Source organism: Myotis brandtii, unplaced genomic scaffold, assembly GCF_000412655.1.
Source record: "Myotis brandtii unplaced genomic scaffold, ASM41265v1 scaffold423, whole genome shotgun sequence".
NCBI classification, from domain to species: Eukaryota; Metazoa; Chordata; class Mammalia; order Chiroptera; family Vespertilionidae; genus Myotis; species Myotis brandtii.
This window is the reverse complement of record NW_005366214.1, coordinates 369,715-396,160: the sequence shown is the minus strand read 5'-3', so window position 1 is coordinate 396,160 and position 26,446 is coordinate 369,715. Positions and strand designations below refer to the sequence as shown.

The window sequence follows — 26,446 nt, the reverse complement described above, 5'->3', positions numbered from 1 at the left end:
CTGCATTTGCCCAGGTTTGAGGCCTGGGCATGTGTATTTTTATTTATTTTTTTAAAATGTATTTTTATTGTTTTCAGAGAGGAAGGGAGAGGGAGAGAGAGAGAAACATCAATGATGAGAGAGAATCATGGATCAGCTGCCTCCTGCATGCTCCCTACTGGGGATCGAGCTCACAACCCAGGCATGTGCCCTTGACTGGAATCGAACCCGGGACCCTCAGTCCCCAGGCCAATGCTCTATCCACTGAGTGAAACCAGCGAGGGTGAGGCATGTGTATTTTAGAAAGTTCTATGGTCACTCTGAGGTGTATGTGGGTTGAGAGCACTGTGGTGGAGGGAGGGGAGATTCAGACTTCCTGGTTGCCCCTATGCGGGCAGGTCTGGATGCTCCAGGCTCCTCATCAACCCCTGTCTCTCTAGACCCTGCAGGTTGGTGCCTGTGCTATTATGAACCCAGGATTTCTCGATCATGGGGACAGAGTGGACCTGGGCTGCTGACTTTCTGGAGCAGAGTGGGCCAAGCAGTGGACAGGCGGATGCAGCCAGACACTGTGTTGCAACCGCTTCTCCATTCTGATTCTGGGATGTGATTGGTTGCGAGGTGTCTAGGGAAGCATGTGCTAACTGCAGGGCGGGCACTGAGGCCCAAGGGGAGTGCTGGAGGTGGGGGATGGGCAGCGCCGGGCCCACCTTGATCTCGTCCATCCAGTCGATGCTGTGCAGCATGTCCTGGAAGAGCTTCTGCAGCGCCAGGGTCGTCTCGAGTCTCTGGCGCCGGGACGCCAGCAGCTCCTGCAGGTAGCTCCACAGGCGCAGGATGTTGTCCTTGCGGGCCGTGATGCGCTTCTGGTCGTGGTAGTTCTCCTTCTCCAGCTCCTGGGCCAGGTCTTCCAGAGCCCGCACCCGTTCCTCGTAGGCAGCCGTGTCAGTCTCGATGGCCTCGTGCTTCTTCTTGGCGGCCTCCACGGCTGCCAGGTCGTACCCGAAGTTATCCTGCCCCACAGAGAGAAACACAGGCCGCTCAGTCGGGCTCCTCCCCAAATGCAGAGAAAACCTCCGGTCCCTGCGGAACAAGTGCTGGGTGGGAAAGAGCAATCCCAAGGCTGGGTTCTGCCATCTTTCCCAGCCACCTTATCAGAGCCAAGTCCCAGTGACTAACTGTCTCACAAGAACCTTTACAAGAAACTCGAGATTTCACGCCCTGCGCCATACCTGTGGGTGTGCTGTGCACACATTACGAACAGCCCTTCTCGGCCCCCGCACTCACCACCTGCCCCATTCTGGCAGGAAGGGGCTCCGACTCAGAACCATGCAGCTGTGAACAGCTGGTTTCGGGGTGCGCACACTCTCCAGTTCTCTCAGGACACCTGCTTTTCCCTTTCTGGGTGGAATTTAATTTGTTCCCAAGCTCCGAGTAAGCAGGGACAGAGACTGTCACGGACAGTCAGCCTGGGGTCATTTTTTAGCCAGTGAAATAGGACCCGGCCCTAGAAGCCAGAGCCCAAAGGGACGTCCGCCACACACAAGATGCGCTGTTTTTATCCCACCCCCAGAGGACCACTGCCTAACGTCCACTTGAGCTCTGGCTTTAGTTGATGACAGGTTCAGGGGCCATGTTTGGAGTTGTGAGGCTCTTTCCCTAAAAATGAGACTTTAAGTCCTGCAGACTCCTTCCTCAGAGGTGAATCTTGATCCACCCAGTCCTGGGGAGCAGGGCTGCCAGGCCACGGAGAGGTTCACCCATGGCCACAGAGGCACCAGCTTGGGCTCCAGCCCCGCTGACTGCTGGGGGCTCTGGACGTGTCTCCTCCATTACCTGGGCCACGAGGCGCTGGTTTTCATTGAGCCACGTCTCTCTCATGGCGGCCTTGCGGTCAAAGCGCCGGGCCAGCTGCTCCAGCTTTTCCTGCCTGATGAGCTCGTTTCTCAGGGCCAGCTCCCGCCGGTACTCGGCTTCCTCCAGGCTCTCCCAGGCCTGCAGGAGGGACAGAGCAGGATTCTTGGGGCACAAGAGGAACAACTGGATTTGGGGGTTCCATTCTTTTGCCCAACACTGAGTGGTTTCAGGAATGTAGGCTCCCAGGGGACGTTCTCTGTACTGAACTCAGGAATGTCTGGGCCCACAGAAGTCAGGGAGCCCTGGGTATGAGCTCTCAGATCCCCCTTCCCCTAAACCTGCCTTGGACTTGACCCAGTATAATGTTATTTGTCTCTGTGGCTGCGCTGTAAATGGCTACTAGCAAATGGCTACTTCCATTCTATTAGAATTTCCAGGGGGTATTAAGCATCTAAACCTTGGAAATATTAGAAGGTGTTTCCCTTCTGTTATAAGTAGTTAATATTCCATATTTAAAGAAATCCAATGTTCAACAGAGACGAGATTATAATAACTGACTCCAAAAATGGCTTCTGAGCATCTGATCAGGGGCTGAATTGATGGGTGGAGCTGACCTCTTAGAATTAGGTTCACAGCACCCAAAGAGCCAGCATATGTAGTTAATAACACCATGGAAAGTGGCTTGGCTTAGCCCCAGTGACCCCTCCCTGCGCCCTCCCTGAGAACTCAGTCACTCACTAGTAACGCGTAATGGGAATCACTACTATACCCGGTTGATGTCAGACACTAGCTTCCCGTCGTGGGGCGTGTACACTTTCTGATTGTTGGCTCTCATCCGGGACTGGATGGTAAAAAGTAAGACTTCCAGATTCCCCTTCTCCTGAAACCTGCCGAGAAAACAGAGATAGAGAGATGCATGTGGAGATCCCACAGCCAAGTGTGAAGTTAGCATGGAACCCTGGTAAACTGGAGCTGGGCTAGCAAAGCATATTTCCTTAAAAAACAAAAAGTGAAAAGGATCTATAGGTGCACTTACCTGTTAAAACATCTATTATATTCACCAACTGAGATCTAACGGTTACAACCCAAACCGGAGAAAACACAAGAGCTACCACAGCGTTTGTTTAGCATTTGCTCCCCTGGGGGAATGGCTACCTGGCGTAGCCTGGGAGTTCCTCTAGCTATGGAGTTTCACCAATCGATACAAAGAAACTCTCCCCTATTCATAAATGAGGAAGGCTTCTGACTAGCTCTTTAGTCAGTTTTTATTGAGTCAGTAGGTCCTCAGAGGCAGCGGCATCCACAGAAGAACATATTGCACTGAAAGCAGCGTTCACCTGAGTCCTACTGAGCTGGCTCTCCTGACAAGTCCCAGAGGCCAGCTGCTCCCGAGCGGGGAGGACAGGCTGGGTTCTGGGAGGATTTTAGGTGTTGGAGATGAGACCTGGCAGCAGGATGAGGTCTGGAACTAAGGTCCAGGCTCCAGGTAACTGGGTACTTTCCTATGTCTGCATGTCTGCAAGCACCTACCCACTTCTACACCCTCCACCTGGCAGTCGAGGATCAGCTGTACGCAGGGTCCCCAGGCTGAGGCCAGCCTCATAGGTCTGACTGCTCACAGGCACTTCAGGAGGGCTGTGGCCCTGAGCACCGTCTGCACAGCCCAGAGATATCACCCCTGTGTGCAGAGCCTGGTAGACCCACAGGGGATGTTATCTGTATTGAGTTCAGGACTTTCAGAGTGGCTTAGTGTCAAGCCAGAAATCAGATACTTGTTTATAGTATATTCTAGACTCTGTGTCTCACCTTTCCCTGTTTGAGAGTCATGAATGAAGAGCGTGGAAGATGAGAGGAGGAGGAACCGGCAGAGGGTACCCCTGAGGAGCTAGAATCTGTTTCCAGAGAGCTGGGCAAGCTAACAGAAGGGGAGCAGGAATGCCCTGTGTCTGTGCGTGCCTGCTTTCATGTATGTGCACGTATGCACATGAGCCTGTATGGTTGTGTGTATCTGTGCATACGTGCACCCACCCAGGCCCTGAACATGCTGGGGAGAAACGGAAGTCCCAAGAGGCGGGCTCAGAGCTCTGCTGATGAGCAGTGACAGAGGGGAGAGAACAAGAAGAATGTACTTGGTGATCAACAAGGCCCCACACAGAGGCTCTGAGGCTCGGAATGCAGAGTCATCACCTCAAAAATAAACATGAAGCTCAGTGCACAGACGAGAAAGGCACTCTCCAGCGCAGGCTCTTTGAAGAGACCGGGAAGCCTGAGATTTCACTGCTGCTCCCCCGTGGGGATCTGGGAAACTATTTTCTTTGGCTACGAGTCAGGGGTCACTCCTCAATGCCCATTTCCTACAGGCTGATGGCTTGGGAGCAGGGAGGCCAGGAGGGGATAAAGGAGGCGACAGAGATGCAGCTCTCTAGAATACGCCTCCCATGTACACATCTCAAGGCCCAGAGCCTGGCTCTGCCTTTAGGCAGCTGGTTCTCAGCCCCTGATGCCCACCCTCCCTCCCAAGTGCCAGGGCCTTACTTGGGCGGCTTCTCCACGGTGCGGTAGGTGCTGAAGGCCTGTAGCTGCTGCTGGACGCCGGTCAGGGAGTTGGCAAATTTGCGGCTGTTCAGGACTGTGATGGTCTGCTCGATCCAGGTGAGCAGGTCCGAGGCCAGTCCGCTGTACTTTTCAATCATCTTCTCTGTCTCAATGGCATGGTCGATCACCTAGGGAATCGCCTTATTACTCCTCCTCATCAGAAGAGCAATGGTGCTTCAGTGAGGACCACAGGCGAGGTGGTCCTCCTTCTCTCTGCTCTGGAGCATCCCATGTTGGGCTATTTTCCAGGCCCAAGGCTGTGGCTGAGGCAGAGGAATGGCCTGGAAGTGTACTGGCAACCTCAGCAGGCAGCTGGCCCTCCTGGGGTTCAGGAGTTCCCACCTCTTCCCCTAACCCTATAAAAGAGTGGTCAGCTCCCTGTGCTAGGACACCAGCCACTAGAGGGGCCAAAATCTTGTTCGTTTTCAATGCATATTAGGAATGAAGGGCTTCCAGGCACTGTCTTTGCTAAACACCAGGCACACACAGATGAATGAGGAATGGTGTCCACCCTCAAGCAGCTGAGGACCCAGCAGGGGAGAGGAATCTGGCATGAGGGTCTGCACCGTGGGGTGGCTTCCTGGTATACCATGGAGCTCCCCCCCGCTGAACCTACAAGAAACCAACAAATAAAAGCCCGTTTTGTTCCTGTGGGAATATTCATGAGACGTGGGTCTGCAGGTGGAAGATGGGCTCAGAGTTGCAGGCTAGGACACCTTTCAGGACAGACTGCCAACCTGCGTTGGAATTCAGCATGGGAGCCATTACTTTGGCTTCAGAGGAAGTTGGTGGGGGTGAGCTGTCCCCCACTCCCCTCCCCTACTGCAGCTGGAGCCCAGGAACAAAGCTCTTGGGGTGGGAAGGCAGCATCCCAGTCAAGGCCTGGATGGCAAATGCGGTGACACTGGTCACGAGACACTCGGTACCTTGCCGATGCGCTTGCCCTCCACCGCCAGCACCTTCATCTTGGAGAAGTAGTGGTAAAATGCCACCACGTAGGTGATAATGGATTTCTCATCAGGGTTTTCTGTGAAGACATCTGCAAGGGGAAAGGGTGCTCTCAGGGCTGACCCGGAAGCCGGAAAGGTCAGGCTGAGAGCGTTTATCTCCGAGTTTCTCCAGCATGAAGTTCAACTACAGGCACCGAGTGGCAAGCAGCAGGAAGAGTAATGGTCCGGAGATTTTAGCGAGAGGATGGACCATAAGTTATGAAAGAAAGAAGGACCCAAAGGCCAGATGAGGTGCCAGGAACCAATTGGAGCTGAAGGGCAGGCCCCCAACAGAGTCCTGGCCTTGCTGTGCCCATGCCTTGCTCAGCACCTGGCCTAGACCCCTCCAGGTGCCCTGTCAGTCTGGCACTCCCTCCGGCATAAGAAGTACCGTCTCCCACCCGTACAGTTACGACTGGAGTGGGAGCTGCTCACCTTCAGGGTCGAGGAGCGGTATAATGCCCAGCTGACGTTCGGCCACATCAAATGCGTGCTCCAGGTTGTGTCGGGCATTGGAGTCTTTCAGTTTATCAAAGTCGATCAGGTCAGGCCTGAGGACGAAGCCAGACCGTCAGAGGGAGTGGTGGCCATGGCATCCCCACCAACAAGGCAGCCCTGGCAGGGTGCAAAGATGCTGGCAGATGGAGGGAGGTGATGCAGGGAGGTGATGCAAAGACCCTGGCAGACGGAGGGAGGGGGACGGGCAGGAAAAGTGGGAGGAGGATTTGGGAGTGAGGCAGGGGGCAGCTGTGAGCACCGGCACATGGGAAGGCAGCAGAGGGGAGTTAAGGGAGGCAGGGCTGCTGAGGGTGAGAGGAGGACCAGCAGAGGGGACATTCCCGTGAAGCTTGAACAGCAACCGACATGCTGAGTGCAATGTGTCCCAACACCTGCAGGGGAACTGCCCCTCCCCACAGCCCCTCTGCCCTCTTACCGGTGCTTGTGTATCAGGGCATTAAAGGCCAGGCCATCCTTCCAGCTGGAGGTGAAGTTGGTGACATTGACGTGGGGGTAGCTGCAACCAAAAGAAACATTAAGATTCTTTTCGGGTCCCAGACAAATGTATGGACTTAGGGGCCAATACACAGGAGAGGAATGGACCTGTCTCTCCTCAAGCCGCTTCAACATGAGGGCAGCCATGAAGCCTCACAGAGGCTCCCCCGTAATGTGGGCCCCAAAGACTCATACACCGAACAGACCCCCCAGTCTGGCCCACACAGCTGAGGAAAGGAACCCTGTGTTCCTGGCCCCAAAGAATCAGGTCAGGATAGCCTGTGCATCCACTACTCCGAAGCTGCTATAGTTCTGGGTGATGGTGTCATGTCCTTTGGGGATGGCTGTGCTCAGGGGAGTGGGTGGGTGGGGAATGTGGCGGCAGCTGGCTCCCAGGGCATACCCTGCCGTCTTCATCTGACACCATAACAGCAACGCATCCTTGGCCGAGCGCGTCTCACGACCTTCCGGACCTTCCGGAACAACAATGTCCTGAATCTGGGGATGAAGGAACAAGAGGGAGAGGAATTAGATTTGCAACTGGCTCATGCCTCCCTGCTCTCCATGGGGGGGCTCCTTCCCTCTTTCCTCCTCCCTAGCCATCCGTCTGGCAGCAAAACCACAGCCTGAGGCCTGGGTCCCAGTGGCCTGTCTCCCTGCCTCAGTCAGCGTCAACAACACACAGGGGCAGTGACGAGATGGCTCTAACTTGATAACTCTGATGGGATGCTGAGAATAAACACGACACCGGGTTCCTCCCCAGGAGGAACATGCCCTGCAAGGCCGGGAGCAGCACTAACGCTGAAGGTATTGGATTTGGATCAGGAGCTTCTCTTGCCTTTTCCTTCTGCCCAGTCCTGTCGTTGTTACTGTTTAATCGCACCCCCCCCCGCCCCCCCGCATGGTGAGATGGGACACCGGAGAGCACTTGGCCGGGCTCTTCAGTCCGAGAGCTGTGTGCTGTACCCTCCTCTTCCCTCCCTTCCCTCCTCTGACGAGGCTCTTTCTGTCCCCAAACCAGCAGGTGGACGGTCCTGCTTCCTTCCCTCGAGCTTTCTACATTTCCTTATAAATAACAAACCTTGAAGTTCAGGGTGGGAAGAGAGAAGTTTCTGATTGAAACACATAAAAGCAGATCTTCTGCACTGTTTTTGCAGTTTCTGAATCAAACTATGTCAAAACCCATAAAGTTACACATATAGGGGGGAGGGGACAAAAAGCAGATCTTCTAGACCAGCGGTTCTCAACCTGTGGGTCACGACCCCTTTGGGGGTCGAACGACCCTTTCACAGGGGTCGCCTAAGACCGTCGGAAAACACATATATAATTACATATTGTCTTTGTGATTAATCACTATGCTTTAATTATGTTCAATTTGTAACAATGAAATTGGGGGTCACCACAACATGAGGAACTGTATTAAAGGGTCGCGGCATTAGGAAGGTTGAGAACCACTGTAGACAGACCTCAGCCCAGCCACTAATTCTCCCTCCTCCCTTACAGGGCCAGGCTGCTGATTGACAGCCTGTCCGGAGCTTCAACAGTTTGACGATGCAGAGGAGGGTCACTCCTTCCCACCGGCACTTTCCCACAGGGCAGGTTTCTAGCCTCCCCCGAGTGTGTGCACACACACACACACACACACACACACACACACACACACTCCCTCTTTATTCACCATTTTATAAGATTCCTAGACCTGCCTGGCTCGGAGAGGCTCCCTCCACGCCCTCTGCCCTCTGGGAACCCACCTGGAAGCGAAGGATGATGGTCCAGATGAGGCCCAGGACCAGGCGGTGGTTGCCGTCCACGATGTCGTGGGAGCCCATGTTCTCCAGGTGCACACGCTGCTCCTTGAGGAACTGCAGGGCCTTGTCCACGTTCTCCAGGCAGTGGATGCGCATCTTCCCCTTCGTGGGCTTTGGCTGGGGGACAGCAGTGGCCCCGTGGGCATGGAGGGACCTCACAGTGACCGCAGAGGTGGCCGCAGCCTGGACCAGCTCCTATCTTCAGCAGCCACCCTCCACCCTCCTGGCTCAACTCCAACTCCCACACTCACGCCCTGACACTTTCCAACCCCATTCTTTCGGCAAAGTTCAGAGGTTCCCTCCCTCAAGCACCCTGCAATCAGGCTGCATCAGTACTGAGCCTGGGACTAAACAAAGCCTCCTGGGTGGGTGATACATGGTATTCAAACCCAATAAGTAACCGGTAGTTGAGCACTTAGTATGTGCCAAGCACAGTGATGAGGACTATTTACTGCCAGTTGGTGATAAGAGTGGCTTTCAGTTTGGTGACTGATAATGGGTCTATCCCACCATTTAACCTCCTCCCTCCTCACCCACCAATGGCCCCAGCCAAAATTCAAGGGGACCACCATTGTTGGGTAACCTCATCCATCGTCTGAAGGGTTCCCAGGGGGTAATTCTCACTACCCAATGGCCCCAGCCAAAATTCAAGGGGACCACCATTGATGGGTAACCTCATCATCTGAAGGGTTCCCAGGGGGTAATTCTCACTAGTGGGCTTTTAATGCAGGGTAAGAGGCGGAACTTAGCCTGGAGTTGAAAAGGCAGCAGAAGAATATGGTATCTTTTCACCAGACCCCGAGGATTTTAGATCACTTCATTAGGCATAGGTGTTATTTCCTTAGTTTTACACTCGGGGGAAACGAAGCAAAGAAGGTCTTGCGTGATAGGCCCAAGGTCACAATGAAAGTAACTGAGGAAAACATGGACCTAAATCTGGTTCTCCCTCGGGGGCAACATTACTGCTGGTGGGTTACAACCGAGAGGGCCCGTAATAGACTTCCATGCATAAGAGCAATGGAACACACAAGACAGCATCTTCCACGCTTTCCCTTGGTTCCAAGAAGGATGCACAATTCTCCAGCTGGGTAATGGGAAGCCATCAGTCCATGCATCTCCCCCTGCGCACGGAGGCTGAGGGTGGCCATTGCAGACCAGCCACAGATGCCCAGATCCCAAGTGGAGAAAGTCAAGAGCTCCACACGGCTTCCTGGAGAAGCCTGAAGGCTGGCAGAGGCCAGAGGAGGCCAGAAATTCTGAGAACAGGTCAGAGAACCTAGCCAGCCACGGGGACACCGCACCTCATTAAGTATGAAAACCTCCCAAAAGAATAGGGAGAAACCTGGAAGGCCAGGAGAACTGGAGAGGCCCCCAGACCATATCTTTCCTGAAGGGGGATGGCCCCAGCCACAGGCCCCCGGCACAGCAAGGAGCGTTACCAGCATCTCTCCAGAGAGCACCTCCAGCAGCTTGATGAGCATCTGTCCATCCCGCAGGTCCTTGTAGAGGTCAGTGATGCGACAGGACTTGCGGGCCAGGTGCGAGTTCACCCATTTCGTGAAGGTCTTCTTCTGAACAACTTCTCGCTCATCTGTGTGGGGAGAAGAGTCCTACGTTAGGTTCCCGAGGTGGGCAAGGTCAAGGGGCAATGGCATGGAGTCAAAGGGTTTTCTCTGAAGCCCAGAGTCCCCCATCTCTGGCAAAGGAGGCTGATGTATCTATTCCACACCCTTCCTGGAAGCATTTGTGATCAGAGCATAGCCTTTTGGCAACACGGGCCCACGTGCTGTGACGGGGCCAATGAAGAGATAACTCCCACTACCCTATTCCACGCACAGTATCAAGACACCCGTCCTTCATCCATCTGTTTTCCTGTGTCAGTCAGAATGTTCTGTACCACCATGCCAGTGAGCTTAGACTTCAATGCCAGCTTCACCAATCCAACTATTCAGCAAATATTCCCTCTGCTGGAATCGTCTCTTGACCTCTCCCTTACCCGCCTCTTTCCTATTCATCCTTTAGGAATCACCCGGGCGGTATAAGATTTTTCTCCTTAAAGTTTCTTCTGACCCTTCACCTAGGTCAGGCCTCCCCTTGTGTGCCTTGACCCTCGAGTTTGCATTTCTTATTTATGTTTTGCTTCACACCTGTACTAATTTAAAGTCTGTCTTGCAGGCTCCTCTATCTCCCCAAGGCTTGACGCCCAACACAGTGGCTACCCCATAGCTGTATTGTGGCTGAATGTACGGACAAGGATTCAGCTCCTGCTGCTGCAGGCCTGTGCCAGCCTGATCACACATGAAGGGAAGACAAACTGCCTGTCTTCGAGGAGCTCCGGGGAGGGAGGAAAGAATGATGAACAAGGAGACAGGGAGACCATGTGCAATCTATGATACAAGTGGGGTTGGGAATAATAGGGGCGTGGCCGGGGGGCTCCCCATGACTATCTCTCTCACACCCAGAATGGCAGGCAGGGGTTCTCCACCTTCAGACCCGGGAGCTGACATGACACCCCCAATCCTAAGTCAGCATCAGCCAAACCAGGCTTCTGGCCCACACGGTAGCAGTTCAGGCGGATGCCTCTCAGCACCTCTGCAAAGCCTGGCGAGCTGTCCAGTTAGGGCTGGGAAGCTTGACCAAGATGCTGGAGGAGGGCAAAGGCTGGGCTAGGAGAAAGACTGGGGGAGGGTGAAAGAGAGAGAAGAGTGGTAGAAAAATAGAAACAAAGGGAGAGAAGAGAGGAAGAGGAGTGAACCTCCATCTGTTTGCTTTAGTGAACTGTTTGTGGTAACCGGCTTCCAGGCACTTTGGCCGAAGACTCCAGGCAGGAGCTGACCTGGCAGTGTGGCTGGGCCCGGGGCCCTGGAGGATCCCCAGGGTCAGTCACAGCCAGGAGGGAATGTCAGCGCCTCAGGAGCAGGCTCACTGTCGTCTGCTCAACTGAGCCCCAACTGTGGGAGGGATGGCTTCTTGAATTATTAAATATCTATTTAACAACAAAAAGAGAAGTCCAGTCAGCACCCCTCGAGGGTACAATCCTGGCGGTTCCCGAGGCCCACAGCATCAAATTCCTTCCTCCTGTGTGGCTATGTTAGTGTTAGGAGCTCAGGCCCTTTATTCATTCACCCAGCAGATGTTTACTGTATACCCATCAGGTGCCAGGCTCTGGGTGGAGGTGGGGAATTCAAGGACAGGAAGGACGGCTCCTATTCTTGAGTCAGACATATTCTATTATAAATATGACGAGCGCTGGAATCGTATATAGAGAATTCAATGGCAGCCATCTAAATAAGACTTCCAAGAAAAGAAAATACTACAGCTAAATACACAAATCTTATGTAAATAAAACATTGAAGTGGCATTCATTCATTCTAGGACATTGGGCAAAGTTTCAGAAGGAAAAGACCCCTTACTCTTTTGTTGGCAGCGAATTAAACCACTTTCCTGATTTCAAGGACTGCTTCAGTAAAATACAACTAAAGTTTTGATGACGTAATTAACGGAAAGCAGTTGCATTTCTTCTGGGACATGTCTGGATCCAACAGAGTCTGCCGCAGTCCCACGGGAGCTGTTCCCCCAAACCCGTATCTGTTCTTTATTTAAAAAATAGGTTTTTATTGATTTTAAAGAGAGAGGAAAAGGAGAAAGAGATAGAAACATCAATGAGAAGGAAACATCAACGTCGATCAGCTACCTCCTGCATGTCCCCTGCTGGGGATCGAGCCTGCAACCCGGGCATGTGCCCAGATGGGGAATGGAACCAGCGACCTCCTGGTGCATAGGTTGATGCTCAACCACTGAGCCACACTGGCTGGACAACCCAGATCTGTCCTTTAAGAGGCCAGCCCTTCCAATCAGTTGTGGAGCTTTTGACCAAGGGGCTGAAATTTTTAGCCCCTTTAGAGGTGAGTGTTCCACTCTCACATCTCTCTCTCTAAAAATCAATAAGAAATAAAAACACTGAAGTCCTTTTTTAGAGGTGAGTGTTCCACTCTCACATCTCTCTCTCTCTCTCTCTAAAAATCAGTAAGAAATAAAAACACTGAAGTCCTTGCTTCTCTCACTTTCTCTGACTTTAAGAATCCAAAATTTCACTACATGGTTGCTGAGACCCATTCACCTGTGCCTAGCAAAGTGTAACAAAGTATGCCTAGCTGGGTGCATGGGCTTTAATTCTAGGCTGCTGGGTTGGCCCATAAATCAGTGTGATGCCCCCAGTCTTCAGCACACGAACGATGCCTCCTGGCCCCCCAAATTTGGGAGGTGCACGTTTAGAGCTCAGGCAGGCACCCGGCGTCCAGGCCTCCATTTACTTGAAGGCTGGGGTGAAGCTGCCCGGAATCCCCAGCACCTGAAACACGCGGCGTGGAGACATGGGAGCGATTCCGAGAAGCCATGTTGGCCACAGGAGAGAAAAGGCCCAGGGGTGGGGATTCATTTCCATTAGCTCGTTGGCTCCGGCTGCTCCACATCGGCACACTCAGCACATTCTCCCAGCGTGGCCCAGGCCCAGCAGGAGCCTTCCAAGTGCAGGAGAGGCGGTGGCTGGGAGCCAGCGGGGCTGGGAACCCGGGTGGTTCGGAAAGGCCCAGGAGGCGGCCCTGCATTGGGCCTGCCGTCCCCAGGGGGCGTGGGCTGCTCTGCAGGGACCTGCTGTGGAAAGGAGGCCTCAGCCAGGCCTGCCAGCACAGGAAAGGAGACAAGTCCGCCAGCATGGCCTGACTCGGAGCCACTCGTGCCTCTGCTGCCACCCAGTCCAGGGCCTTCCATTCCCATTCGTGTCTCTCCCTTTCCTTCCCAGGCTGTGGCCATCCTCATTCCTGCCTACATGTCAGGCCTTCCCCAGATAACGCTGACCAAGGAGCTAGAATTACTGTCTGGGCATCGTGACTGGGTGGTCTTTCCTTTATACCCCCCTTCAAAGGTTTAGTTTGAGCCCTGGCCAGGGTGGCTCAGTTGGTTGGGCATCATCCCATGCACCGAAAGGGTGCCAGTTCAATTCCCAGTCAGGGCACACGTCCAGGTTGCAGGCTCGATCTCTGGCAGGGGTGTGCAGGATGTTTTCCTCTCTCTTTCCCTCTCCCTTCTTCTCTCTCTAAAAATCAATAAAACATTTAATTAAAAAAAAAAAGGTTTGCATGGCTGGTGTGGCTCAGTGGTTGAGCACCGACCTATGAACCAGGAGATCACAGTTCGATTCCCAGTCAGGGCACATGCCCAGATTGCGGGCTTGCTCCCCAGTAGGGGGAGTGCAGGAGACAGCCAATCAATGATTCTCTCTCATCACTGATGTTTCTATCTCTCTCTCTTCCTCTCCCTTCCTCTCTGAAATCAATAAAAATATATTAAAAAATAAAAAGGTTTAGTCTGAGACCAAAACTCAAATACTTATCCACTAATATGTGAGTTCATACATGAAAGTGCTTAAAATAGTACCTGGCCCACAGAAAGCTTGCTGTCACGTTAACTATCATCATCAGCATCACTACTATTACTATTACTATTAATTACTATTACTATTACTATTACTATTACTATTATTATTACTACATGCAGGCCCATCCTAAATGCTGCGGGGAGCATGAGGCAGGCTCACTCTCCCCAAGGGCCTCACAGCTAGCTGAGGAAATAAGACACAAACCCACAAAAGTTAATTTTGCAACCACACAAGAGATAAAGGGCAGTTCATTTTAATAACACAGAAGCTGCCACCAGGTAATATTGGATTAGTTACCAGATAAATGGCACAGACAATAAATGGTTGGGTCAAAGAGGAGAGAGGTCATTTCTAATTGGAGTCATCAAGGGGCGTGGGGAGGAGCTCATGAAGAAAACCACTTTGGACAGGCAGAGGAGGAGGGGAGCAGGGAGGCGGGATGCGCCCGCGCAGAGGCAGAAAAGGACAGCGCTCACTCGAGGGGACTACTGAGTAGCTACAGGTAAGAAGAAAGCATGTCGAAAACCAGATGTGGCTTTAAACTAGATGTGGAAAGCCTTGAATAAAAGGCTAAGTAGTTTAGATTTCATTCTAGAGGCCAAAGGAACCACTGAAGACGCGGCAGGATTATTTCCTGAAATATTAATTTGTAGGGCTTCCCAATGATAGTAAACAGACAAAGTGTTTCAGCTTAAATTTAAAAAGAAGTGTACAGAATGACAGATCTCAGAGGGAAGGGGGTAGAGGGGATGGGATGAAATTAACCAAAGAACATATATGCATATATGCATAGCTCATGGACACAGACCATAGAGTAGGGAAGGCCGGGGCCTGGGTGGAGGGGGTACAAAGGGGAGGAAAATGGGGAACAGCTATAATATTGTCAACAATAAATAAATTTAAAAAAAAAAGGATTCTGAGGCACACAAAAGGTTTGAATAAGTAAAAAAGCATGCCCAGTTCTCAAATAGGAAAACCCAATATCACCAAAATATCAGTTTACCCTAACTTAACATATATGCTTAATATTATTTTAAATCTATTTAAATTATGTAATATGCATATATGCATAGCCCATGGACACAGACCATAGAGTGGGGAAGGCGGGGGCCTGGGTGGAGGGGGTACAAAGGGGAGGAAAATAGGAAACGGCTATAATATTGTCAACAATAAATAAATTTTTTTTAAAAAAAGGATTCTGAGGCACACAAAAAGTTTGAATAAGTAGAAAAGCATGCCCAGTTCTCAAATAGGAAAACACAATATCACCAAAATATCAGTTTACCCTAAGTTAACATATATGCTTAATATTATTTTAAATCTATTTAAATTTAGGCCAACTAGAGAAACTGTAAGAAAATTCATTGGGAAAAGCAACTAAAAATAGCTACAAAAATTTAAAAAAAAAGAAAGGTAATAAAGGGTGTCTTTTCTATCAAATATTAAATCACAGTATAAAGTTATAATAATAAAACTGTAGTGCTAGTGTATGGATATAGACACATAGAAATACTCCCAAGTACACATATGCAGTTCCTATCTGATAAAGGTGGCATTTCAAATAAGGAGAAAATAGGTCACCGGGCCAAGAGTGTTGGCAAAACTAGATAGCCATCCAAGAAAAATTAAAATTTTAAAAAAATATATATTTTATTGATTTTTTACAGAGAGGAGGCGAGAGGGCTAGAGAGTCAGAAACATCGATGAGAGAGAAACATCGATCAGCTGCCTCCTGCACACTCCCTACTGGGGATGTGCCCGCAACCAAGGTGCATGCCCTTGACCGGAATCGAACCTGGGACCCTTCAGTCCGCAGGCCGATGCTCTATCCACTGAGCCAAACCGGTTTGGGCAGAAAAATTAAATTTATACCTCATACTTCAGGATACATTTCATTTGGGTAAAAAATTTAAATGTATAAAATGAAACCATAAAACTACCAAACTTAATGTTTTTGTTTTTTTAAATAACCTTTGTCTAGGGAATATGACACAAAATCCAAAAGCCAAAAAGTAAAAGACCTACAATTCAACTATGTTAAAAACATTTTTGTGTGGGATAACATACCATAGCAAAATCAAACAAAGGAGGAAAGATGTCAAACAAATCAAACAAAGGAGGAAAGATATCACAAAGGGCTAATGACCTAGTATGTAAAGAGCACCTACAAATTAATAAGGGAAAAGACCAATAATCCAATAGCAAAATGTACATAGGGATGTGAACAAAGAATTAATAGAGAAAAACCACAAAAGTCTCTTAATTGTGTAGAAAGTTATCCAAACTACTCATAATAGTTGTGCAAATTAGCATGGGACACACAAAACACACACACACACACACACACACACACACACACACACACACACGTCTAATACATAGTCCTTAACTAGTTTGAACAAACGAATCATAAAAGACATTTTGAGATAACTGGGAAAATTTGAATATTAAGTGGGTATTAGATTATCTTGGGGAATTATTGTTAATTTTATTAGGTATAATAATGGTGTTCTGGTTAGTTGAAAAATGTTCTTGTTTTTCAGAGATACACACTAGAGTATTAGTGGTAAAATGTCATGATGATCTTCAATTTACTTTAAAAATACTTCAATCCCCCAAATGAATAGCAAATATGGAAAAATATTACCAGTTGTTAAATCTAGGTGATAATTCATTCTACTTTTATCTCTTTTTGTTGTTGTTGTTAATCCTCACCTGAGGATATTTTCCCATTGATTTTTAGGGAGAGTGGAAGAGAGAGGGAAAGACAGAGAGAAACATCGATGTGAGAGAAACATATTCATTGGTTGTCTCTTGTATGAGCCCTGACCAGGGCCTGGGCTGGGGAGGAGCCTGCAACCAGGCATGTGCTCTTGACCTGAATCGAACCTGGGGCCCTTTGGTCCACAGGCCGACACTCTATCCACTGAGCTAAACTGGCTAGGGCTCTATTTTTTTGTATGTTTGAATTTTTTCATACTAAAAGTCAAAAAGTAAAGTGAAAGTATACCAAGATACCATGTTTCACTTATCAGATGGGCAAAGATCAAAAGGTCTGAAAAAATACCAGTTTGGCAAGGAGGGGTGTGGGTGGAAAGTATTCATATGTTGCTGGAGAGGGCAGCAAAGGCAATTTGGCAAGACTGATCAGAATTACACATGCACATAGTTTTGAACCCAGTAATTCCACTTCTAGGAATTTATCCTAGAGATAAACTTATACATTTGGGAAATAACCTACATACGTAACAAGGATATTCATTGCATTTTTTGAAATAGAACAAGATTGAAAACAACCTAAATGTCCACCAAAGGGGGCTGGTTAACTTAAAATTGTATGTCCAGCCCTGGCCATTGTGGCTCAGTTGGTTGGAGCATCATCCTGTACACTGAAAGGTTTCAGGTTCGATTCCTGGTCAGGGCACATGTGGGAGGCAACTGATCGATGTTTCTTTCTCACATCAATGTTTCTCTCTCTCTCCCCCTCTCCCCTCCTCTTATAAAAACAAACAAATTACATGTCCATACAATGGAATACTATATAGCTATAGAAAAGAATGAGGAGGCTATTTATCTATTAATATAAAACAATCTTCAAGATATATTGGGTGGAGCCCAGCCAGCATGGCTCAGTGGTTGAGCATCGACCAATGAACCAGGAGTTAATGGTTCAGTTTCCAGTCAGGGCACATGCCCAGGTTGCAGGCTCAATCCCCAGTTGGGGGTGTGTAGGAGGCAGCCGATTGATGTTTCTCTTTCATCGATGCTTCTCTCTCATCAATGTTTCCATCTCTCTATTCCTCTCCTTTCCTCTCTTTATAAAATCAGTAAAAACATATTTTTAAAAAAGTTATTGACGATGATTCTAACTGCCCTGGGAGAGGCTGGAGCCAGGGAAACCAGCTCTCAGGTGGCTGCAGAAGTCTCTTGTGAGGTGACATGGCCCACTGACAAATGAACTGTGGAAATGAAATGACAGGAGCTGATGTGAACAATAACACAGAACACGGGTCAGCTGGCCCTGCAGGTGACAGAATTCAGAGACTGTAAGACAGAATTAAAAATGAGTTCAGGGTTTTGATCAAAGAGGCTCAAAAAGCTGGTGGTGGGAGGAAAAATGGGAAGCAGGGTCTCAGGTAAGGCACCGAGGAGGGGAGAATGCAGGTCTGAAGGTCATTCAAGAGGCCCGGGTGCTGCAGCCCAAGCAGCACTGTGATGATTCTAAAATCCTGTGATTTTCGTCCTGTCCTGCCACTTCCCGCTGTGTGACCTCCCTCATGGATGAAGGGGCACAGTAACAGTTCCCCCGGCCTCCTTCAGAGTGCCTGAGGGTCAGCCAGATCATCTGGGTAACAGGCACCGAGAACACGGAGCAGCTGAGCAAACACCAAGCACTGCTATTGGGCGCGCAGGTGGCGGCTGCATGGGAACACCGCACTCGCTGGGACTGCCGGGCACAGAGGTCGAGATGCCCAGGACTCAGCCTCAGCCTCAGCCCAGCCTTTAGTGAATAGAGAGAATTTCTGGAGAACCCACTGATTTGCTAGAAAGGATCGATTCACCTTCCCAGGCCAGGAAGCAGAGCTCCACAGTTCAGGGTGAAGAGGCATGCGGTCAGCAGGTCAGCGCTGCTCCGCAGGCGACTTCTCCACAGGCCGCCAGAGTTGGAAAGGCCTGAGCATCATCTGGTTCCAGCCTCTCACTTTCCAGTGAGGAAACAGAAGCCCCGAGGAGCCAAGGTCACTGAGTGAGGGGAAGCCCATGACAGCAGCAGGAGGACAGAAGAAGCACTTTGCTGGGACGGACCATTTTCTCTTTGTTTCTTTATGGGGTGGGGCCACAACATTAGTAACAAAGAAACAGAATTTCTGGAGGATGAGGCCCAGAAATCAGGATTTTAAAAAGATTCCCAGATGATTCTAATGTGCAGCCAAGGTTGAGAACCACTGCCCTAATGTAACCATGTTGATCCCTGTGACAGCAGGTTGATGGGCTGCGAGCAGCTCCATCCCTCCAAGCTCCCCTGAAGACCAGGGCTCCAGTCCTGAGAGCCCAGAGCTCTCCCTGGTAATGGCTCCCGCCCTGTGATCCTGCAACCCTGCCATTCCTTTGCAAATGATCCCCACTTTAAATTCCTCAGCCACTCCTTTTTGAATGAATATATATATATTTGATTTCAGAGAGGGAGAGAGATAGAAACATCAATGATGAGAGAGAATCACTGATTCCCCCGCACACCCCAAAAGAATGATGAGAGAGAATCACTGATTCTCCTGCACACCCCACAAGGGGGATCGAGCCCAAAACCCGGGCATGTGCCCCGACCGTGCGGGAAGCCACCCATTGCCCATACTATCATGAGAGTGCACTAAGGAACGCGGAAGGCTGATGGACCTTGGGTGTTAGCAGGGCTAACACCAAGCACCATTGTTCTGTTGAGATAGTGGTGACTCGAAGCAATTTCCTGACCTAATAGCCTCAAAGTAAATGTTTACTGAACCTTACTGATCTTTACTGATCTTTATTGACCGTAGAGATGGTCTGTCTGCTACCTGTTTGCTATGCTTTACTGAGGGCAAGATGTGTATCTAAAATTGGATGAAAAGCGGATAAGGCCAGGTTTCAGTGTGCCTCTCCGAGAGAGGTCTCCACCTGGCCCTCCATGCCTTCTAAATTCATAGTATTTATACTTGTATAGTATTTTCATTTGTGCATCGGCCCCTCCTTCAGATCCTAAACCCCTGCCGCAAAGGTTGTGGCCCGGCTGGGAATTGAACTGTGATTGATACTCAACCACTGAGCCACGCCAGTTGGGCCAGCCACTCCTTTTGAGTTTCCTGCTACTTCCTGCCCGGACCCTGAAGACAGCCATAGCCTATAAGGGGCCCCTGCAATGTGGCTCCTGCCTGCCCCTCCTATCTCCACCCACTATTCCCCTCAGGTTCAAACAAGCCCCTACTCATCCTTGGATGACTTATCAGCTATAGGTTATGCTATAAACTCACAGTTCTCAGTAAACGTTCATTGCATTATCATGACTTGTCATTATGCACATGTCTGTAGGTCTATAAGCACATGTGATTATTTTATCTACTTCCTTCTCATTAGACTGTACAATGAGATTCCTTGGTTGATTTAGTTTCCAGAGTCTGAAGGCCAAAGGGTTTGGAGGCAAAATGCTCCAGAGATTTGGCTGCTACCAAGCCTCCCTGTCATTCTCTCTCAGTGACACGATGAAAAGGGAAAATGAGCAATTGCTACAGATGCTCTGAAAACACCACCTCTTTGGCCAAGCAGCATGCATGGGGCCCATTGCAGGGGGTGAGGGGAGTGGGTGCTGGCTGCTCCCAGGAGCCGTGAGCACAGCCAAGGCCTGGGGCCAGAGCCTGCCCTTGGGAACGGAGCCGACAGCCCACAGGAATGTCCCAAAGATGGAGGAGGCTATTAGCATGGCTCACTCACTGCACCGCATGGGAGGGAAGAGAGTCTTATTATTAACCTCGGTGTATTAATATTTGATCAAGCGTCTCCACGATGATAGTCATCCAGAGAAAGGGAGCCTTTGTTCTGATAGCTCTTATCAAGAGGGGAGAGGGGCCATGGGAGAGGTGTCATGTGCTGGACAGGACCACACAGTGCAGGTGGCGCACTGGCCTCGCTTGCAGGGTTGTCTGCACAGGTACCTGGAGGTTTATCTGCACAGTGGCCTATCTAGGGGAGGGAGGGAAACTCACAATGGCTGACCTCCAAGAGGAAGCTGCTGAGCCAATTTTCTTCCTTCTGACAGTAGTACACTGAAATGATGGTTAATAATTTTAGATATTTCTGCAAATAGTGTATTTTCTCAAAATATAGTCTCTAAATGAAACTCCATTTCATGTTTTGAAATCTGACAAGAAAACACTTTAAAAAGACCTCTCACTAATGACACCCTCTCTGTTCTCACACGTAGCGTAAGAGAGACATAAGGACCAGAAACACCGGATGCCTTGGTCGCCAGCAGCTGCATCCAAATTTATTGACTTCATAGGCTGCCAAGAAGCTGCTGGTCCCCACCACATGCCACCACAGTGTGGGCAAACCCTGCCCTCTAAAATAAGTCATTCACCCTCTGGACATGAAACCATTCTCAGGCAACCTGGGCTCATGTCATCCTGGTAAAAGTGGGGAAAGGGGTTCAGGGAGGGGCTAAGCATTATCTTTTGCCACCAAAGTCAGGAAGGAACCCAACGACGCTCTCCAGAAAGTTCCTGGGGAGCCAAGGTGGGTGGGCAGGGAGCAGCAGGGTCTGAGAACCACGGTCCTAAGGCTCTGAGGGAACACCTGTCAATCACAGAACTTGACCTTGGGGTCTGGGCACAATGGGTCTGGAAGGTGTTCAAGGTTCAAAGTGGCAGCAGCTCCGTGACTCAGAGCACGGGACGCAGCTTGCAGTGCACCTGCTGTCCTTCTGCGTTCTCTGAATTGCCCTCAGTCAACCTCGCCACTCGGCCTCATCTCATTTCTAGTAAAAAGGCCACAAAGCGAGGATGCAGCAAGGGAGCACATCTCTAGTTTGAAGCATCACTTGGATTCCAATTTTGAGTGGGCCACACAAGCTGGTGCACTTTGCTGGAAAAGGGGAGCTCTGTATTGTTTGTCCCTCAGTAATTGTTCAACAGGCCGAAGAAGAGGAGGAAGGGCGTGTCTGGCCCTCCTTCTTACAGGCCTTCTCAGGCGGCCCCGGGCTGCAACCTTCCAGAGGCCTCTGTGCACCATGGAGCTGGGGTGCCAAGCTGTGTGCAAGTGTGAGGCAGGGGAGCAGGAGGGAGGAAGGAGAGGGAGGGGAGGGAGGCTGGTGCACAGGGTTTCTCTTTCCGGGCGCCTTTCTGTGGCATTGCTCCTCTCCTAGCTGGGCCACATCTGCCCTGAGCCACTGGGGTACACAACCAGGTGTGAGGAGGTGTGCAGGCAGGCGGAGGCCTCCCCTGGGATGAGGAGAGAGCGCACAGAGGGCGGGCATTCTGGCTGGGAAATTCCCTTGCAGCCTGCAGTGCTCCTTCCCTCCTCCAGGTGCCACAAATGTTTACCGAATGGCTGCCAGTATGAAAAGGGGAGGGACTGGAGGGGGTGTGACAATGAGATGACTCTAGGAGGCACTGAGAGCTTTTTCTACTGTAGCACTAAGGCTGGAACCTTTTGGAGGGAAAGGAATTTGGCCTGTTCAGCTGCTCCCTTCCTCTAACCTTTCAAAGCAGATCCAAAGAGTGGCCTGTCTGGGAAGGTGCCACAACCATCAAAGCAGAGGACAGCTCCCTGTTCAGGAAGAAACCTCATGGCCACTCACCACAGAACCTCAAAAAGTGCTGCCAGCTTCAGAAGCTGACATTGAGAGCTAACATCTGCCCAGGGAACCTACTGGGCAAATATTCCTGCTGGGCTCCCAGGCCTCCCCTTGGCATTGCCAAGGTCAAATCCATCTTCTCCCAGGAGCCTTCTGCAGCCTGTTCCATCCCACTTTTCCTGATCCCATCTCACTTTCACTTTAGCCAGGCTGATCCGCAGTTTCAAATCCAGAGTAATTCATTCTGGAGAGGTCAGTGTGGTGGTTTCCACACCGAGTAACCAGATGGCTCATTAATTCTGGCCCAGGGAGGGAGAGCTGGGGATGATCAGGGAGGCAGAATAGGGGCTGCTTCCTTTGGGGCTGAGAGGAAGTTAACTGAGAGGCAGAAAAGATGGTCCGGTTAACCAAATGCAAGTCTTCTAGCTACAGGTCACTAAGTAGAGACGGACTCACAGGAGCTGCAATACTAGGAAGAGCACTTAACAAGCTCATCCTTTGGTTCCTTGGGCCGATGGAAGAGACACACAGCTGGGATCCTGGCTGGCTGGCCTTGCGGAGAAAGCTCTCACAGCACGGGGCTTCATCCTCATGGGCACTGGGTCTCTGGGGACGAAGCCGAGCGCTCCAAACACAAGCTTCAGCCTCATTTCCCCAGTCCCTGGTTCTTTTCTCCAACCCAGGCCTTCCAAGAAAAAAGAGGGTTAAGAGGGAAGAAACTGACCCTGGAGCAGGCCAAGGTCACTGGGCCAATGAATGAATTAATGATCTTGAATGTCTGAAGTTGGTAGAAGAGAAAGGACAGAAAGATACTAAGATTTCCTATAAATACAAACATTCATTTGCCTAGTATTTTATTATTAATAAGAAGCTTTCATAAACTTCCTCTTATTTGATATTCACAGCCTTGGCAAAGTGCTGCTGTCCTGATCTTATGAAACAGGAAATGGATCTGGCCGTCCTCCGTAGCAGTAGCATTAGAGGTGGAACCAGGACTTGGATCTGGGACTTGTGACATTTACCCAGGACCTTCAATTTCAGAAAGAAAAGGCCAGGCCAACCTTGCCACATATACCCACAAAGCAGATCACCACCATCTTATAAGAAACACAGAACCAAGCGCCTTCCTTGCCGTATGACTCCTAGGCGTGGAGGTGGCCGAGCAGCACACTGAAATGATGGGAACCACAGGTAGCTTCTGCTGCCCGAGCCTCTTTGGAAAGACTGACCCCTGCCTATTCTGCCCAGGCAGCTCCACAGACAGTACTGAAGAGAAAGATGTCAACAAGTTAAAACTGGGAAGACTGACATTTCCTTTCTCTGCTCTGCCTACCCACCTGAATGGGTCCATTGGCCATTCTACTTTGGACCTTCTCAAAACTTTAGCTTCTCCCAAATTCACTCAGAGTGGACTCTTAGGTTTTTGTTTGTTTAAAAAAAATCCTGAATGGACCCCGAACTTCCATGATTACTTGTTAGCCAGATGTTCTCTTCTTTTCTCTTTTTAAAAAGAAATATGTTTTTATTTTTTTCAAAGAGGAAGGGAGAGGGAGAGAGAGAGAGAAACATTAATGATGAGAAAGAATCATTGATTGGCTGCCTCCGGCACCCCTACTGGGGGTCGAGCCCACAACCCGGGCATGTGCCCTGACCAGGAATCAAACCGTAGCCTGGTTCACAGGTTGACTGAGCCACGCCAGCCAGCTGAATTGTTAAGGTCCATGCAACTCTGCACACCGTGGTTTCTCTCTCCCGGGTAGGAGATTCAGGTTCTATGGGAGATAGGTGAGGAACAGGCCAGGCTGGCAGAGACTCTTTCCTGATCAACCCATTTCCACTAGTTTCCCGGGCTGCTCATCAGACCTGGTTATACCTATAGGCCAAGTGGACAAACTCATAGCCTACACGCCTGTCAGAGTCATGTGCACCCTTCTGTCCCAGCCCAAGCCACCTCCTCCACAAACAAGTCCTTGATTCTTTCTGCAGCTCTTCCTTTGCTCTTTCATTGCTATTTAATTAGGTGCCTTTCCTACGGTTCTTCTCTAATTCTACTCGTGCTAATTAATTATGATCATCATTCATTTTCCCTAATAGATCAGAAACTCCTTAGAGACAGATACTATGTAGAATTCATCTCTGTGCTTCCCCCTCCACTCTCATGTCTGGCCAGGGGCTTAGCTCTGCATGTAGTAGGAGTTCAATAGATAGTTGTTAAAATGGAATTTGCCTTAGTTTCTTAAAAAAACAGGGTGTATGTGAAATGGATAAAATGATCCCTGCACAAAAGACAGTCCCACTCCTCAAAGGTCCTATGTCAAACCTTACGGAATATGGTACCCCTCTCCCTCCAGCCACACCACCAGGGTCCCTGCAGCCAGATCAGCCAGCACGAGATTTAAAGAAGGCACAACCAGACCGGCAAAGGCAAGGGTTCTGAGTTCGGTTATATAAAGAGGTTAAAATTACATAAGCAAAAGCAAGGGGCTGGTGCTCTTATATGTCCGCAAGGAAAACCAAGGAAGGATTTTGTGAGGGAGGGGTGGTGAAGAGGCAGTGAAGGAAAAAGAAAGGGAGTTTCCTGCCAAGAACAAGGACACAAAGGGGGATAGCCGAGACCTGAATGGATTCCCCACCAGGACAAGAGAATGAGACACCACCCATTCTTTTTATGGGGACACCCAGACACTCCTGAGGGGAAAGGTCATTATGGTCTCAGAGGGGCCTAGGGCCCTGCTTATGCCTCAAGGTCAGCTTATGCCCCAAGGGCTGTGGGAGCAGAGGGAGGGAAGTTGGAAGAATACTAGCATGAAAGTCAGATAAAGCCATGAGCAGTAGGGGCGGTGGGAGATTCCATCCAGAAAGTGCCTGTGGGAAAGTCTTATCCATCTTAAAAGGCAGAAGATGGCAACCAGCAATGAGGGAGGGAAACAAGTCAGATTTGGGCCCATCACTGGTAGAGGAGGTAAAACAGTCCACCCCTACACTACCCCATATAACTCAAGTTCTCTTCATTGGCCAAGGACCGAGGGTCAGAATATAGCTCCCCTGGGCCAGGCTCCAGGGAGGCAGTGTGCACAGGGGTTGTTGGGGTGGGGGTGGGGGTGTGTGTGTGTGGGGGGGGAAGGATTCTTAAGAATCAGAACTCAGCCAGCAAGGGGAGGAAATCTATTCAGAACCTGCTAAGTAAAAATCTAATTTAATTCCAGTTTCAGGATAAGAGGTTTAGTCCATAAAATCCTCCTTTCCGAGGCAGTGTGGGAGGATGTTATCTGTTCTCAATTTTCTATCAAATCGCTCTTTCCCTTCGGGACCACAGAGAGGATGAGGTAGTTCCTCCATCCAGGCCCAGGCAGGAGTCTGAGGTGCATACGGAGGCCCCACACACCTCTGCCCGGCTGTTCATCCCCTCGGACACTTCTTTGCCCAGACTTTCTCTTACTTCTGACTGTGGCCACAGGTCATGCAAGACACAGGCAGAGGGCAGGGTCCCACTGGCACCCTCTCCCGCCTGGGAGGAAGTGCAGGACACGTGGAACAGAGGCTGCCTGAGCCTGCGCTCTCTCCCCAGGAGGCCCAGCCTCTCTGAGCCACGCAACCACGTCTCCATCACCGCCCTGCCAGGGCTCACGTCAATGCACACAGAGGATTCACCACAGACAAGGAGGCGAGTGAACCTCCCCTACCCCCCACAGCCCCAAACGGTACCTGCCAAGGCCTTGATCCGGGACCTCTCAAAGAGCCTGGCCGAGCTGTTGTCATTATCCAGCTCATCGTCCGGGGCATCCCAGCGGGCATTGATCCGGCTGTACGGTGGCTGGTTGGCCACGTTTTCAAACTCCGTGGCTGATGTCATGTCAGCAGGCTCTCAGCAGCTACACCTGCCTCAGTCTTCATGGAAGAGTCCCTGGGGGGGACAACAACACAGGCAGGGGTTAGCTCTCACCCCCTTGGACTTTTTCTCAGGGGAAACTTATCTGGAGCATCCAACAGGAGTAGATCTTTGTGGGAGCAGCACACAGTTTCATCTGGCTGGCCATGCTTCCTACCCGGGTCTCTGGCTCCTTGGATATAAAATATTGCAGCAGCAGCAGCAGCAGCAACAGTAACAGCGGCAGCGGCGGCGGGGACAGAGAGCTGATGCAGCAAGGGTCAGGATGGCCAGCAGGTGGAGACATCAGTCGCAGCAAGCCCGCTTCCTCCAAACCCACCGCCACTGCTGCGGAGCCTGAGAGGGCAGCTCTCCTGGGAGCCTGAGGCTAGCGGGACAGGCTGGGACTGGGGCCAGGACCCAACCTGGGGTGGGGGGAGAGGAGAAGAGGGGAGAAGCTGGAAGTTGCCTGAAGCTGACTCAAACACGAACCAGTGGGAAGAGGGATGAATGTGAGCTTCAGGATGCCATTGGTGTCAGCAGCCCTGGCAGCTGTGCTGGGGGAGGTTTACTCCTCCCAGAGGCTGCCCAAGAGTT

At 50.5% G+C, this 26,446-nt stretch overlaps 1 protein-coding gene across 1 annotated transcript in view; it reads right to left on the bottom strand.

Annotated features, from left to right (window-relative positions):
• Nucleotides 1-25,843, bottom strand: part of SPTB (spectrin, beta, erythrocytic) — a 63,534-nt gene extending 37,691 nt beyond the window's left edge. Inside the window, exons 1-11 of the mRNA XM_005874025.2 lie at nt 25,687-25,843; nt 9,661-9,812; nt 8,165-8,338; nt 6,817-6,911; nt 6,355-6,435; nt 5,856-5,971; nt 5,358-5,470; nt 4,372-4,559; nt 2,606-2,723; nt 1,816-1,974; nt 690-992 (exon numbers count right to left, since the gene is read on the bottom strand). Coding sequence (XP_005874087.1) covers nt 690-992; nt 1,816-1,974; nt 2,606-2,723; nt 4,372-4,559; nt 5,358-5,470; nt 5,856-5,971; nt 6,355-6,435; nt 6,817-6,911; nt 8,165-8,338; nt 9,661-9,812; nt 25,687-25,834 — 1,647 coding nt within the window. The 5' untranslated portion in view covers nt 25,835-25,843. The remainder of the gene's footprint in view (nt 1-689; nt 993-1,815; nt 1,975-2,605; nt 2,724-4,371; nt 4,560-5,357; nt 5,471-5,855; nt 5,972-6,354; nt 6,436-6,816; nt 6,912-8,164; nt 8,339-9,660; nt 9,813-25,686) is intronic.
• Between the last annotated feature and the right edge of the window lie 603 nt (nt 25,844-26,446).